This window comes from Cotesia typhae, unplaced genomic scaffold, assembly GCF_013202065.1.
Source record: "Cotesia typhae breed Kobodo isofemale line unplaced genomic scaffold, CoteBio_Ctyphae contig_65, whole genome shotgun sequence".
NCBI classification, from domain to species: domain Eukaryota; kingdom Metazoa; phylum Arthropoda; class Insecta; order Hymenoptera; family Braconidae; genus Cotesia; species Cotesia typhae.
Genome location: NW_027423762.1, coordinates 740710 through 756416, shown reverse-complemented (window position 1 = coordinate 756416; position 15707 = coordinate 740710). Strand labels below are relative to the sequence as shown.

The 15707-nt window shown below is 39.8% G+C and overlaps 2 protein-coding genes across 2 annotated transcripts; both read right to left on the bottom strand.

Annotated features, from left to right (window-relative positions):
- Positions 1–2007: 2007 nt before the first annotated feature.
- LOC141532660 (uncharacterized) lies at positions 2008–5936 on the bottom strand. Its single transcript, XM_074251112.1, has 2 exons — positions 5904–5936; positions 2008–5769 (listed from the first exon to the last, which is right to left on the bottom strand). Exons 1-2 carry the CDS (start codon positions 5934–5936, stop codon positions 2008–2010), a joined length of 3795 nt encoding a protein of 1264 aa, XP_074107213.1.
- Positions 5937–12418: 6482 nt separating this feature from the next.
- Positions 12419–15482, bottom strand: LOC141532658 (uncharacterized). Its single transcript, XM_074251111.1, has 7 exons — positions 15275–15482; positions 14732–14920; positions 14468–14632; positions 13685–14260; positions 13380–13612; positions 12542–13184; positions 12419–12492 (listed from the first exon to the last, which is right to left on the bottom strand). Exons 1-7 carry the CDS (start codon positions 15480–15482, stop codon positions 12419–12421), a joined length of 2088 nt encoding a protein of 695 aa, XP_074107212.1.
- Between the last annotated feature and the right edge of the window lie 225 nt (positions 15483–15707).

Genomic DNA, 15707 nt, shown 5'->3' with positions numbered 1-15707 from the left:
TTTTTAATCAAAATTTTTTAATCCTGGTGCAATTCATCATGCTAGGTGGATGGCGAAGGCAATTTACAGTTTAAAAATGTTTCTATTCAGAAATGAATTTAAACTTTCTAATAAAGAATTGGACGGTCTTCGGCAAATTTGTATATTTATAGTTACACTGTATTTAAAAGCTTGGTTTTCATCAACTTCTGCAACAACTGCTGCTGATCATGACTTGCAGTTTTTGAAAAATTTATTCGAGTACAAAAATATCAATTCATTGATTTCTTCAGCAACTTATGAAAAAATGATTTTGCATTTATGGTATTTAAGTGATGAACTTGCCATTTTATCATTATTTGACGATACCGTTTCATTGGAAGTAAAAAAAAATATTGTTGGAGCTGTTAATACTCGTAACGGTACAGATTCTAAAGCTAAAAAATTTATAATTGATAAAAACGATTTGAATTCATTAACGCAAAAAAGTCTGAGTGACTTTGTTTCTAAAAAGTCTTTAAATCTCTTTAAAATCTTTGATTTACCATATGACTTCCTTGATAAAGATATTGAATCGTGGCCTACTAATGACAGTTACATTGAAAATAAAGAATACTTTAACCAATTGAAAGTTGTTAATGATGCAGCAGAACGAGCTGTTGCATGAGTTAGTGAGTATAATTAATGCTTGACAAAAAATGAAGAGCAATTCCAATACTTATTGCAAATTATCAAAGAACATCGAAAAAACTACCCAAACTGCAATAGAGGAAATTATTTACAGTAAAAGTGTACCGTGTAAGATAATTGTCTTAACATTAAATATTTATTTGCCGGGACCAGGTGTTAAAAGATGGAGGAGACACATTCGTGGTTATAATAGTATTTATTCTAAAATTAATCACAGACGTAGTTTTGGTTGTACAGAGTTTGAGCAGTTTACAAATATTGAGCACTTTTAACACTTATTCTGAATTTGAGTTATTACATTAGTTCATGAGTACGCGTTGATTGAGTTCAATTGAGTTCTGCTAATCAAGGCATGGTGATTAGACAGGGCATGAGTTGTAGAAAGTTGATCTTCAATTGAAGTGTTAATTAATGTATAATATAATTAACACTAACAATTATGAGCGATAAATATGAGTTGTATCAATTAATGTATGTTAATTATACTGAGTATGAGTTGTAGAAATTGATCTTCAATTGAACTGTTAATTAATGTAAAATATAATTAACACTAGCAATTATGAGCGATAAATATGAGTTGTAGAAAATTAGAGTCACTGGATTATTAATCAATTAACAATATAATTAACTCTCACAGTGTGAGCGAATGAGCCTTAAAACTAATGAGTTTAATTGAGTACGTGAGTCTCGGGATACGAGATAGAACACTGAACTTGAACACAGAAAAAGGACAGGCCCAAGAGCAGGTGGCAGTCACCCCCAATCTCCACCAAGCAACCTCTGCAATGCGGCATTTGATTTTGCCGCATGATGACGAATTTCTATTAGTAGTTGTAGTATTATCGTTGCTAGGTAGGAAGTGTAGGTGACTGTTGTATATGTGTATGAGAGAGAGCGACACATGGGTAAGCCATGTGACAATGAGTAAGAGAGAGAGGGAGCATTGAATTGTGATAAAGTGATCTCAGATGATTTACAATGAATACTTAATTGTACCTGAGTTGCCAATGATTTTTGGTGAATGAGATGAGTAGCGATGCTGTAGTTGGCTTCAGTTAAGCTGAGTGGATGAGCTTGATGATTTAATAAATACACAAAGTGCACTGTTCACGGTAAATGCGTGTGTACGCTGTGTAATTAGCACGTGTTATGAGTCTGCCGCTTGCCGGTGAGCCAGTTGAGTTGAGGTAGAGCACCCGAGGGCGCTTGTGTAGCGGCGCCTCGGTGCTACCAGTTTGTTGCGGGAAGGTTTGAATGATTCCGCAACATTCCGCCCGCCATCAGGAACTGGGTTGCTGATTATGATCTCAGTAGTGATGAGCACTTGGTGGTGATGAGTTAGAGTTCTGGAGCCAGTGGTAGTACAGCTAGCTTGGTGATTGGACGAGTGAGAGTGCCGTTGACTGTCTCAATGGTTGCCACTCGGATGAGTTTGTCATTGCCTGGGTGGACAGCAGTGACTCTGGCCAAGGGCCAGCGAGTTGGTGGAGTTCGTTCGTCAGTCAGGAGGACAAGTGACCCGATGGTGATGTTGTTGTAAGCCCGGTGCCACTTGGTCTGAGCTAGATGTCGTTGAATGTAACTGTTGGACCAATGCTTCCAGAAGTATTGGATTCGTTGTTGAATGAACTGCCATCTGGAGAGTCTGGCACTGTTGAGTTCGAGTAGTGATGGTTCTGGAATAGCGTTGAGTGCACGTCCAATGAGTAGGTGACCTGGAGTGAGTGCTGAAAGATCCTGGGGATCCTGTGAGAGTGGTTCTAATGGTCGTGAGTTGAGAATCGCCTCCACCTGGAGCAGAAGAGTCGTAAATTCTTCAAACGTGAATGACGATTCTCCGATTGTCCGTGTGAGATGATGTTTCATTGATTTCACAGCTGCTTCCCACTTTCCACCCATATGTGGAGCAGCTGGGGGGTTGAAATGCCAGATGATCTCGTTAACTGTGAGTGCATCAAATATTTCTGATGATTCCTGAGTTCCATGAGTAAAGAGCCTTTTGAGTTCAGCACAGGCGCCTTGGAACGTTGTCCCACAGTCGCTGTAGAGTGCTGTGCAGAGTCCACGACGGCTGGTAAACCTGTGAAGTGCTGCAATGAATCCCGAGGATGAGTAGTTGCTGACGAGTTCAAGATGAACTGCAGATGATGCCAGGCATACGAATACACATATCCAGCCCTTGTAGGTACGTGATCCTCGGATGTTGGTAGTTTTGATTTGCACTGGACCTGCATAGTCCACTCCAGTATGAGCGAATGCTGATCCTGGTGTGACATTTGGAGCTGGGAGCTGTCCCATGAGTTGTTGAGCACGAATTACTCGATGTCGAGCGCATTTGAGGCATTTGAGTATTTGAGTTCGCACTGGTTGGCGTCCACCTAATATCCAGTACCGTTGGCGAGTGTATGCGAGTGTGAGTTGAGTTCCACCATGCATGGTACGCTGATGAGCATCAGAGATTATGAGTTTGGAAAGAGCAGCATCACGAGGCAGAATGGCAGGATGCTTAAGTTGATCAGAGTCTGGTGCGTTTTCCAGACGTCCACCTACACGAATGATGCCCTCGGTGTCCAGGAAGGCAGTTAATCGTGCAAATGGATGATCTTTTGGCCATGATGCTTGATTTTTGATCATTTTGAGCTCTGAATGGAAATGAGTGCGTTGAGTTTCCTTCATGCAGAATTGTAGAGCTTGTTTGATTTCAATAGAGGTGATGGGGTGAGCTAGGGATGAGTTTGGCCGTTTCTTGATCAGGTCCCGAACTCTCCAGCATATTACAGTAGCTCGCAACATGCGGAGTAATGGAATTGGTCGGTCCATGATTGACCATCTTGATGTTAGAGGCTTGGTGGTTGAGTAGAGGGCCTTTATTGGCCGTTCTTCCAGCTGAGTGTTGGAGTCGAGTCTTGAGTTGATGAGTGGCCAGGACGATGAGTCTTGAAGTAGCCATGGTGGGCCAGTCCACCATAGTTGATGACTTTTGAGTTGGAGGGTTGTCAATCCTCTTGTTGCACAGTCTGCTGGATTTTCTAAGCCAGGAACGAACTTCCAGTGGCCATCTGGAATTAGATCTTGGATTTGTGACACACGATTTCTGACGAAGTCCTTCCAACGAGACGGATGCGATTGTATCCACGTGAGTGCAATTGCAGAGTCGGTCCAAAGGTATGTTGGCACATTGTTGAGTTTGAGTATTGACTGGCAATGAGCGATGAGTTTAGCCAACATATGAGCAGCGGTGAGTTCTAACCTTGGTATGGTTAATTGTTTTAACGGTGCTACTTTGGTTTTGGAGCAAAGCAGCGTAACCTTTGCTCCTTGAGTGCAGTTGTGATGATGGACCTTGATGTATACCACAGCTGCCATCGCCAGTTGCGAGGCATCTGAGAATCCATGGATTTCGAGTGATGAGTTCGTGGACGAGTGGATCCACCTGGGAATTTTAATACAATTGATCATGGCAAGTTGATGAGTGAATGCCTTCCACCGTTTACAGAAAGTTTCAGGCAATGGTGAGTCCCAGCTGAGTTTGACAAGCCAGAGTTCCTGCATGAACATCTTGGTTTGAATGATGAGTGGTGACAAGAATCCCAGGGGATCAAAGATTTGGGCTATCTCTGATAAAATTGATCGCTTTGAGTATCTTTGAGCCTTGCATGGTGTCGAGTTCTTGAATGAGAAGTAATCTCGTTGAGGAGACCAGTACATACCCAGAATTTTTGTGCTGTTGTCTGGATCCTCAATGGTGTATTGTGTTATTGCTTCCGCATGATTGAGTTGTTTTAATTTAGGGTGATTGCTTGCCCACTTGGCTAGAGGAAATCCGCCCGCCATGCAGAGTTCTTCTGTTTGATTTGCTATTTGTTGTAGTAGATCTTGAGTGTCTGCGCCACCGGATATGTCATCCACGTAGCGTCCTTGAGTAAGTGGTTCCACTGCCAGTGGGAATCTATGGCCTTCGTCATTGACGAGTTGGAGTAGAGCACGAACGGCTAGGTATGGTGCAGCCCTTGTCCCATAGGTGACAGTGGTGAGCATGTATGGAGTGATGTCCCCATCTGGGTTAAACCAGAGGATTTGTTGAAGATGTCGATCATCAGGATGGACCAAGACTTGGCGGTACATTTTTGCCACGTCAGTGATGAAGAAGAACCGATGTCTTCTGGATGTTATGAGAACATCGAAGATGTTGATGAGTAGATTAGGTCCAGTATGCATGATGTCGTTGAGTGAGAGCCCAGAACTGGTATTCTTTGAGCCATTGAAAACCACACGGATTTTGGGTGAGTTGGTGTTCTGCTTCAATACTCCATGATGTGGTAAGAAGTATTGAACTGATGATGATCGCAATGTGGTTGGTTCCATGTGGTTGAGTGATATGTATTCTGCCATGAATTCCATGTAGAGTTGTTTGAGTTGTGGGTCTTTGCTGAGTCGATGCATGAGGTGGCGAAGGCATTGGTATGCTGCCTTGAATGAATCTCCAAGTTTGTGAACTGGAGAGATTACTGGTAGTCTGACCATGTATCGCCCAGATGAGTCACGAGAGTGAGTCCTTGCAAAGTGAGCTTCACAAGCCTCCTCGTCGGGTGTTAATTGAGGTTGATGAGTGGTGATGATCTCTTCTTGAACCCAGAACCGTGTCAAGATGTCCTGTAGGTTCACGTCTTGTTGAATAGTAGCTGCCTGGAATGATCTCCTTGACTGATGAGTATGATGTTGGGTGGGACCAAGAATGATCCATTCAAATAGAGTGTGTTGAGCGATTAGACCCGGAAATTCGAGCTGAATGAGTCCACCAGTAATCACTTGACCGTAGTAATCGGCTCCAATGATGATGTTAATTGGACCTGGTGTGCAGAATTCAGGGTCAGCTAGAGTAAGATGTTGTAGTTGTGTGAGTTGATTGTGCGGGATTGACACTGATGGTAATTGTATTGTCAATCCGCGCAATACATGAGCGTGAAGGTTGAGTGTTTTGCTTGAGTGTTGTGATCTCAGAGTTAGCTCAACACAGCCCTTGGTTCGGCCAGCCTTTGCATTGCCAATGCCAATGACACTGAGTTGAGATCGAGTGCGAGTGAGATTGAGACTATGTACCTATGAATCTGAAATAAAGGAGATCTCAGAACCAGAGTCTAGCAAGATGCGTATTGGAATGGTACTTAGCTTTGTAATGATGTTGACCAGGCAGGTGGCGAGAATTGTGGCAGAGTGTTGATCATTGAGAGTACCAGTTGGAGTGTGGTGAGTGTGATAGTGATCATACTGATCATGAGTGTTGATCTTTGGCGGATCTTGAGTATGAGTGTGAGCAGAGTTTGATGAGTGCCAAGTAGTTGAGTTGCATATTGAGTGGATGAGTGATGCTTCATGCGGAAGCTCGAGTTCCTAGTCGGTGAATGGAGCGTTTGCGATTGCTAATTTGGTTGATGGTCCAGGATGAATCATGGTGTGGTGATTCGCGTTGCAGACCTTGCATCTGAACTTAGACTTGCATGCTGCCACTTGATGATGTCCTAGGCAGTTTGGGCACAGTTTGAGCTTGACAACTCGCATGGCCCTTTCAGCAGGTGTTAAGCTGGCAAATGTTTCACACCTTACGATGAAGTGGTTGCCTTGGCATTCATCGCAAGGGTACTGTGCTGTGGCCGTGCTTGGCCTCTGGACTTGATTGGAGCTCGATGGATGAGAGGTGGGTGATGATGAGAGGTGACAGCGAACCTGATCTCGCTGTGGAGTTGCATTGTAGTGACCCCGGTGGGGTCTAGATGAGTCTTTGGCTGAGTTGAGCTTGTTGGTACTTTCTTCATACCGCTCTTGAGCTCTTGCACGCTCTAATAGGAACTCGTTGAGTTGTGTGAGTGTTGGGAATTCTGTTGATGATCCCAATGAGTGTTCCCAGGCTTCACGAGTGACTCTGTCCAGTTTGGAGATGATGAAGTAGGTGAGAAAGTGGTTTTCACCTTGCGAGAATTCCACTTTCATGGCCTTGAGCGCTGCAACCACCTCGTGGGCCTGGTTGATGAGTGCATTGAGTTGTGAGGCTGATCTGGGGGTGAGAGGTTGGATTTTGATGATTTTCTCCAATTGAGCGCCGATGAGTAGTCGAGGAACCTCGTACCGTGAGCGTATGGCTTCCCAAGCTATGGGGAATTGATCGCCAGATGATGGCAGGTTGACCACCAGTTGAGCAGCTGATCCCGAAAGATAGTTCTTGAGGTAGTGGAGCCTGTCCACATCTCCCATGTTGCGATTGATGACAAGTGTGGTGAACATGTCACGAAACTCTGGCCACTTGGTGAAATCACCAGAAAACACCGTGATGTTGAGAGGTGCCAGATTGATGGTGGATGGAGCTGATTGGTTTTGTTGAGCAGTTGGAGCTAGTGGAGCTGGAATATCCACCTGGTTGATGAGTGCAGTGAGTGCTGTACGAGCCCCTTGGTAGGATTGATATGTCACCTGATACACCCCATCAGTGACATATGGGTGATGCAAGAACTCCTTGGTTCCGGCTGATCCAAGATAGTCGTTGACTTCCTGGAACAGCTTCCACTCTTCGTTGAGCACTTGTAGATGAGCCTTGAGCATGTGAACCCCAGATGCTGCGTCGAGTGCTGATGAGAGAGTCTCCTTGTCGGAGATGAGCTTCATGCGAGCCAGTTGGCCGGCAATTTTGAATTCCATCTCGCACATGCGAGAGGTTGATCGCTTGCGAGTGTTGACGGGGGTCAGGTTCTGTTTCCCATCAGTCTTTGAGCCACCATCACCATCAGTGACTTCAGAGTCACTGAGATCGTGACTGCCCGAGATGTTGGAGGACGTGGGAGGTGGCACCAGCAGTGGTACGCTGTCTGGTGTGAGACCGATGCTGGCAGTTCCCTGGCCTGGATGAGTGGATGAGCTCTGACCTTGTGGAGTCGGTGTAGCAGTATGCTGTTGAGTGGTCTGCTGAGCAGGTTGAGTATCTTCCTGATGATTGTCAGGGACCTTTCCGTCAGTCATGATGAGTGTGGAATCTGAGGAATGTATAACAATTAGTTGATTATTGATTGTGAGTGTGATGTAAGTCTGGGATCACTTTTAGTTAATTTTAACACCTAATCCGGCTCGAGGGACCACAATGTAAGATAATTGTCTTAACATTAAATATTTATTTGCCGGGACCAGGTGTTAAAAGATGGAGGAGACACATTCGTGGTTATAATAGTATTTATTCTAAAATTAATCACAGACGTAGTTTTGGTTGTACAGAGTTTGAGCAGTTTACAAATATTGAGCACTTTTAACACTTATTCTGAATTTGAGTTATTACATTAGTTCATGAGTACGCGTTGATTGAGTTCAATTGAGTTCTGCTAATCAAGGCATGGTGATTAGACAGGGCATGAGTTGTAGAAAGTTGATCTTCAATTGAAGTGTTAATTAATGTATAATATAATTAACACTAACAATTATGAGCGATAAATATGAGTTGTATCAATTAATGTATGTTAATTATACTGAGTATGAGTTGTAGAAATTGATCTTCAATTGAACTGTTAATTAATGTAAAATATAATTAACACTAGCAATTATGAGCGATAAATATGAGTTGTAGAAAATTAGAGTCACTGGATTATTAATCAATTAACAATATAATTAACTCTCACAGTGTGAGCGAATGAGCCTTAAAACTAATGAGTTTAATTGAGTACGTGAGTCTCGGGATACGAGATAGAACACTGAACTTGAACACAGAAAAAAGGACAGGCCCAAGAGCAGGTGGCAGTCACCCCCAATCTCCACCAAGCAACCTCTGCAATGCGGCATTTGATTTTGCCGCATGATGACGAATTTCTATTAGTAGTTGTAGTATTATCGTTGCTAGGTAGGAAGTGTAGGTGACTGTTGTATATGTGTATGAGAGAGAGCGACACATGGGTAAGCCATGTGACAATGAGTAAGAGAGAGAGGGAGCATTGAATTGTGATAAAGTGATCTCAGATGATTTACAATGAATACTTAATTGTACCTGAGTTGCCAATGATTTTTGGTGAATGAGATGAGTAGCGATGCTGTAGTTGGCTTCAGTTAAGCTGAGTGGATGAGCTTGATGATTTAATAAATACACAAAGTGCACTGTTCACGGTAAATGCGTGTGTACGCTGTGTAATTAGCACGTGTTATGAGTCTGCCGCTTGCCGGTGAGCCAGTTGAGTTGAGGTAGAGCACCCGAGGGCGCTTGTGTAGCGGCGCCTCGGTGCTACCAGTTTGTTGCGGGAAGGTTTGAATGATTCCGCAACAGTACCGTTATGTTGAAAATATTGAAAATTATATGGCAGTTGATAATTAAATAAATAAATTCTTCGATAAAAAAGTGAAACACATGTGAAACACACTAAATTGAATTATATATTTAAAAAAATGCACTAATTTTTTGTTTTAATGTAATCAAACATGTCCAAGACTAAAAAAACTAATTAAAAAAATAGTTCATAACATATTTCTATTCATAGAAACTCAAATTTGTCTAAATTTCCTTGAAACTCACAGAATAAATTGAAATTTTTCGAATTATTGATCAAAAACTAGAAAAATTGATATGCATTGATGTTTGACGATGAATATCTCGTAAACGCTCAACTTGATCGAAAAATCATAAGAGACCATTTTTATAGAGCAGTAAATTTCCTACAAAACTATGAGTTTCATCATTCATAATGATTTTTTTCATTGAGTTATAAAATTCATAAGAAATAAAAAATTTTCCCAAAAATAATCAAACTTTAACCGTTAATATCTTTTAAACGGTTGGGTTTACGAAAAAATCGTAAGAGACCTTTTTTATAGAGCATTCAATTTCCTACAAAATCTAAGGAACAAGATATTTTTTCAAGTAGTTGGAAGCGAGAAATAAATTTTTCTATCTGATAATAAGAAAAAATAGAAAACTGTAAGAAGGAGGACCTTCCCGTTACAATTAAGAACTCATGCTTGGAGAGGCTTTCTTAGAGGTGTCTAGGAACCTATTTTTCAGAGTACCAAACGAAAAAAAAAATATTCTTTTTTTTTTAATCACCCTATGGTATATATACCCCTTGAGCTCAGAATCTAATCAGCAGTCATGGGCAGCAAATCAAGAGCTCAGTTGCCTGTTATGAATTTTGATCAAATTGTTCAAGGGACCGGTGTGAAACTCAAACGACACGGTGCATTACTTCCCAACAGTATCCGTGCAGTGTTTTGCGGACCATCAAACTGTGGAAAGACCAACGCTCTACTGTCTCTTATTGTACATCCAAACGGTTTGAGGTTTGAGAATATATATCTTTACTCAAAGTCTCTTAACCAACCAAAGTATCAGTTCCTGGAGACGCTGCTTAAACAGATTGATGGTATTGGATTCTTCACATTCAGTGAACATGAAGCTGTAATCAAGCCTGAAGATGCTAAACCTAACTCCCTGATGATATTTGATGATGTTGCTTGTGAAAAACAAGATCACATCAAGGCTTTTTTCTGCATGGGTCGACACAAGGATGTAGACAGCTTTTATCTCTGTCAAACTTATACACGAATACCGAAGCATCTGATTAGAGATAATGCAAACTTTCTCGTGCTATTCCGTCAAGATGAAATGAATCTGAAGCATATTTATAATGATCATGTCAATACAGACATGTCGTACAACTCATTCAGAGATTTATGCTCGGCATGTTGGAATAAATATGGGTTTGTGGTAATAGATAAAGACAGTGAATTGAACAGTGGTAGGTATCGCAAAGGATTCGACTGCTTCATTAGTATAAATTGAGGTACTTTAGAGTGTGATAGTCATACATGCTGTAGACGTTAACCTGTCAACATGAAGCCTGAAGAAATATCAAAGCAGAAAGATATTCTGCATCAGATATCTCAAGCCAGTGATGCCATCCGACGGAAGCACAAGATGTTGAAGTTGGGTAAAGATACAGCTGAGAAAGCTATGGAGGAAATGTTCAAGCCTATTGTGACACCACTCCAGAGTATAGTTAAATCTTCAAAGTTGAAAGGGGAAAATATTAAAAAAGAAGAAAAACCACAGGTTCAAAAACAAGAGGTTGAAAAATCTCTGTATGATGATCCAGAAGTATACAACAGTTTAATAACAGATGATGAAAGTTCATTTGATAATACAGCACTTGCTATTACTCAGCCACCACCATCAACAAGTACTCCAGCTCGTAGAAATCCTCTTCTCACTAATTATCTACAACGTTTAAGTAAAAAACATAAAGATAATGATATGAGATATGGTGTACGCAGAAAACTTGGTGAAATGTATATGGGTGATTCACCTATTTCATTTGCAAATGATACAATAACTGTCAAAGAAAAAAATTATCCAATAACTCCTGGGTTGTTGGAATTATTATTTAGAAAATCACCAGAGGATGCACTCATCACCCCAGATGATAAGAAAAAGTACTTGGACATAATTCAACATACCAACGCTCATAGGAAAAATTATGATCCAAATCGTACCATTTATGAAGATACAACAATCAAGTTCAATAAATACATTGCTGATTTTATCACCAAGTTCGGTAAAGGGTTACCAAAATATATGATTGCAAGAAAACAGGGATTACCAATGGACTATGTTTACTGGGATGATCCAAATGAACTAGTTGATCGTTTGCGATTACTTATGGCATCTCAAGCTGCTGGAAATCCAAGTCACACGAATGAAATCATGTCAATTATTGAAGAGCTTAGGGAGGCTGGAGTTATATATTAAAAGCTTCTGAAAAATTAAATCATTCACACGCTGACAGTCAAAGTGTTCACAACCATGAGCATCGATATATTTGGACGTCCACTGGACAATGATAAGTCAGGTCAATGAGGCCCTGCTGGTAGAGGTTTCAATGTAACTTCTGATGGAAACTATAACATTGAGAATAAAAGGCTGTGCAATCTCGGAAATCCTTCAAATGAACATGATGCGGCGACAGTGCAGTTTGTACTGAGACAGATGTCTGAACTGAATAAAAGTATAGACAGTGAACAGAAAGAGATTATTTCACATTTACACTCTGAAATAGTAATATTGAAAGCTGCTGTGGGAAATTTGCAGATGACTGGATAGTTACAGCTCATGGCAGCTACAAGTGGACCGATATACTTGATGACTTGGTGAATACTTACAACAACACCAAACACAGTACCATCAAAATGAAACCTGTCGATGTTACTACTGCTCAGGAGAAACAACTGTTGGAAAATATATATCAACCACTGAAAACCAAATCGAAGCAGAAGTTTAAAGTTGGAGACAAAGTCCGAATCATCAAGTACAAGCATGTTTTTGACAAAGGATACACGCCAAACTGGACAACAGAAGTGTTCACAATCAAATCGGTGCAGAATACGAATCCAACGACGTACAAGCTCGTGGACTATCAGGATCAACCAATTGAAGGCGGATTTTACAACGAAGAACTCAGCAAAGTCAAATATCCAGATGTATATCTTGTTGAAAAAGTAATTAGAAAACGTGGAAATAAATACTATGTTAAATGGTTAGGTTTTGATACTAAACATAATAGTTGGATCAATAAATCAGATATGCAAAACACAAATTATATTTACATTGTTTTTATTTACAAAACCTTAATACATAAATCCTAAAACTATATTTACATTGTTTTTTAATATTACTAATTTTTTTGTCTTTTATTATTATTATTTTCATCTTCTACAAGTTTTCGTTTCTTAAAATCTAAGGAGCCTTTATAACCCCAAGGCACAGTATCCGTGCTTGCCTCAATGAGTTGACGTTTATCGTCAGCCCAACTGAGAGCAAGTTTTTCCAGTTTAATTGTATATACTTGATGTTTTTTACTTTTGATCATGTACTGCTCTTTCTTCAGCAGCACATTTTCAAAAAGACATCTTTTGAAGTCATCAAACGGGATGGTCTTCAAGGCTGATCCTCCGATACCTTTTGCCCGTTTCTTAATCCTATCATTTTCCTTCTCAGGATCATGGATTTCGAAGGCATACAATTTGGCTCTGAGACCCACGAACTCGGACATGATTTTTCCATTGTTCTCATCCTTCATGAGCCCCAGAACCTTTTTATTGACAAGAGGCATGTTGAAGACATTTTCAGGTGGGTAATCGGAGGTATCAAACCTTGAAATATCACGTTTGGTGTCTTCATAGATGTTGGGTACATCAAATTGGTAAATTAGACTGTCTGTGTCGGTGTACAATAATTTTGAGGTTTTTACATAATTTTTAAGCACATAATTATAGTGAAAGTCGTAGATATAAATTTTAGATAGATCTAATATACTAAATCCTACATAAATTGGTTTGTCGAAGCAAACTCTTACTTGTTTTAGTTCAACTATAACCATATCTTCATCAAAAATTGTAAGGCTGTGGAAGTTTGGCCTACATACTAAATCGGATACTATGTATCGACCTTGCCACTTAGTTCTTAAATATATATCTTTGTACTTCCGTACATTCTCCATCGTCTTTCCAAAAACCGCATTATTCATTAATTTATAAAAATTTTTTTCAAACTCATTTTTTGCAAGCTTTCGACATTCGGTATTTTTATCAATGTATGACTTGAGCCAGTCTGACTGCTCAAATTTCAAGACCCGATGTATTTTCTTAAGAACTAAACCTAAATCTAAACATTGTTTTAAATTCTTATAATGTATTACATAATTAGTCTTATCATACAGAGTTGTCGTGAGTTTTTGTTGTTTGCTACCAGGTGGTACAAAATGTTCCGGACATAAAGGTAGATCTTTGTGTAGATCATGTAATTTCTCAGGATAGTGTAGGTCCACTTCATGGATGTAGCCTACACTCTCATCATCATTGAAAAACTGATCTACATTATCTACATTTTCAACCCATTCAAATTTACCCTTGGGTAAAGACATACTCATCGCTGCGCCATACAAATTATTTACATCGTAGTACATCAGGTATGTTTCGGGGTTGTTTGAATCAAAATCTTTGCCCATATACCGGTTGTTAGCTTCAGCATGTCTATTAGCACACATCGATACCCCACCGCGAACACCCTTTTCAATAAAAAGAAGCATCTCAGCATCAGTAAATAGTTCAAGTTCTACACCAGTATGCTTTAACATTGCCGAGTTTGAAAGACCTGGTGCTGTATGAAAATGTAGAGCATCTAGATTGTATGTTTTAAAGCAACTACGTCTAAAGTTTTCAAAGACATCAGCCAAGAGAAGGACATCAGTCTTCAAGTACAAGTCTGAGTACTCTCCAAACGTGTTAATATTAAACTCGTTCCAGACTACTTGGGCAAAAGCATAATCGTCATTGGAAATAGTTGAGTTTGTTAATTTTGAATAAAATGATTCCTGGTCAGGTAACTGTGTCTCGTCTAGTCTGTCAATACTGTCAATGTACTCATACGGAAATACACCCTTACAGGTTGCTAATTTGAATTGATTAGGGTCAGGGTAGTGTAGTCGCGTAATCTGTTTGTCTTTGTCATCAAGGTATGAAGCTAATTTCTCTAAGCTAGAAGCCATGAATCTGAATGAATCAATAAATCTTAGAGAGACTAAAGTATTTTTAACTGATTTTGTAAATGAAATGTAACGCTCTTTATTGATTGGTAATAATGAAATTTCACCTTCAAATACTGTAGCTAAGGATTTAATTATGAAGTGTGAGTCATAGCCGGATAAATTATGAAAGACAATTGGGATAATTGTAGATTTTTGATAATTAACGTTACATGATTTATGAGCTGCGTTTCTATAGTTACCGGTAAAGTGACAATGATCATAGACTTTATCTGTCGTCGAAGTGATTGGTTTTTCACAGATGTGACACTCAGTTGCCTGGTTGTGTCTATCTTGTTGCTCTCTGGTTAGGGGTTTCATTTTAATGGGATTCATTAGAATTTTTTCAAAGTCTAGAGCTAACGACTCTAATTGTTTAACGAACCAGTTGATGCAATCAGGAGAACGGTTTAATTGTTATCTAGACAGTGTGTTGTCATAGCTGCAATGCACATAGTAAGCAATACTGTGTGGAACATGTTTATGAACTATCTTTTCATCATCTCCTGGGGGTTCGAGTGTGCATTCAAGATCCGCGTAAACTACAAACGGTACAGTATCTTTGGACTTAAAATCTTTGAATTTCAAAATCTTATTTTTTTCACTAGGAAATTCCATACCAACTTTGTTAGATTTAAAACAGTCTACTCGGTGCTCTAAATAACATTTTTGAAGTTTAAAATGATTCAAACAACGATCACAAAAGTACAATTTATGTTTACCTAGAGATATTTGACTTCTAATTAATGCAGATAGATTATGTATCCATGCAAAGTGATAGACTGACTCAATATTATCTAAATTATCGGTATAATTTACACTTTTTTTAATCATCAATAAATGAATTGTTGGTATTTCTGACTCGAAGTTACTTAAATATAATGGGATAATAGTACTTTTTTCAGACTTTTTACGCGTGAATTCTGACTCTATACCATATATATTAATGCTAAGATCATTCATTTTTTCGAATTTTGGTACATCATTAAGTTTAATTGGAAATTGAATACCTTCATAGTTCAATCTGACGCTGAAGTGTCGATATCTTGTAGGGCTTTCCGGAACTAATACTGGTGGATGCAAGGCAGCGTTGACACACCACAGGAAGCAGAACTCATCATTGTTCTGGATATTTGTAACCGCATTCTTCCTGATAATGTCCCTCGGTAATCTGACGAAAGTGGAGTTCCCAACTTGAGTTGGTGCGAATCTTGACATAGTCACCATCAAGCTGTTCGGTCCAAGCAGAGTCCTTCCGGAACCCTCATGCTCAAAATCTTCAATTCGCTGTCTCAACTTGTCATACACATGCTCAGTGTACTAATCCTGGAGAGATGTGGCAGGGAGAATCTCACGGCTTTTAGTAATAAAAGATTTCCGCTCTTCAATATCTTGTTGATGTTTCCGGAATGTGCAGAAGAATTCCACATTCATTTTCAACCC

Bases quoted from the DNA above. Each gene is read 5' to 3' on its own strand.
- LOC141532660 (XM_074251112.1), bottom strand. From the start codon at position 5,936: ATGATCACTATCACACTCACCACACTCCAACTG. The intron at 5,770-5,903 runs GTACTCTCAATG...TCAGATTCATAG, and splicing joins CACTCACCACACTCCAACTG to GTACATAGTCTCAATCTCAC.
- LOC141532658 (XM_074251111.1), bottom strand. From the start codon at position 15,482: ATGTCAAGATTCGCACCAACTCAAGTTGGGAACTCCACTTTCGTCAGA. The intron at 14,633-14,731 runs GTATTGCTTACT...TTAAACAATTAG, and splicing joins TCATAAACATGTTCCACACA to AGTCGTTAGCTCTAGACTTT. The intron at 12,493-12,541 runs GTAAAAAACATC...ACTTGCTCTCAG, and splicing joins AGAGCAGTACATGATCAAAA to TTGGGCTGACGATAAACGTC.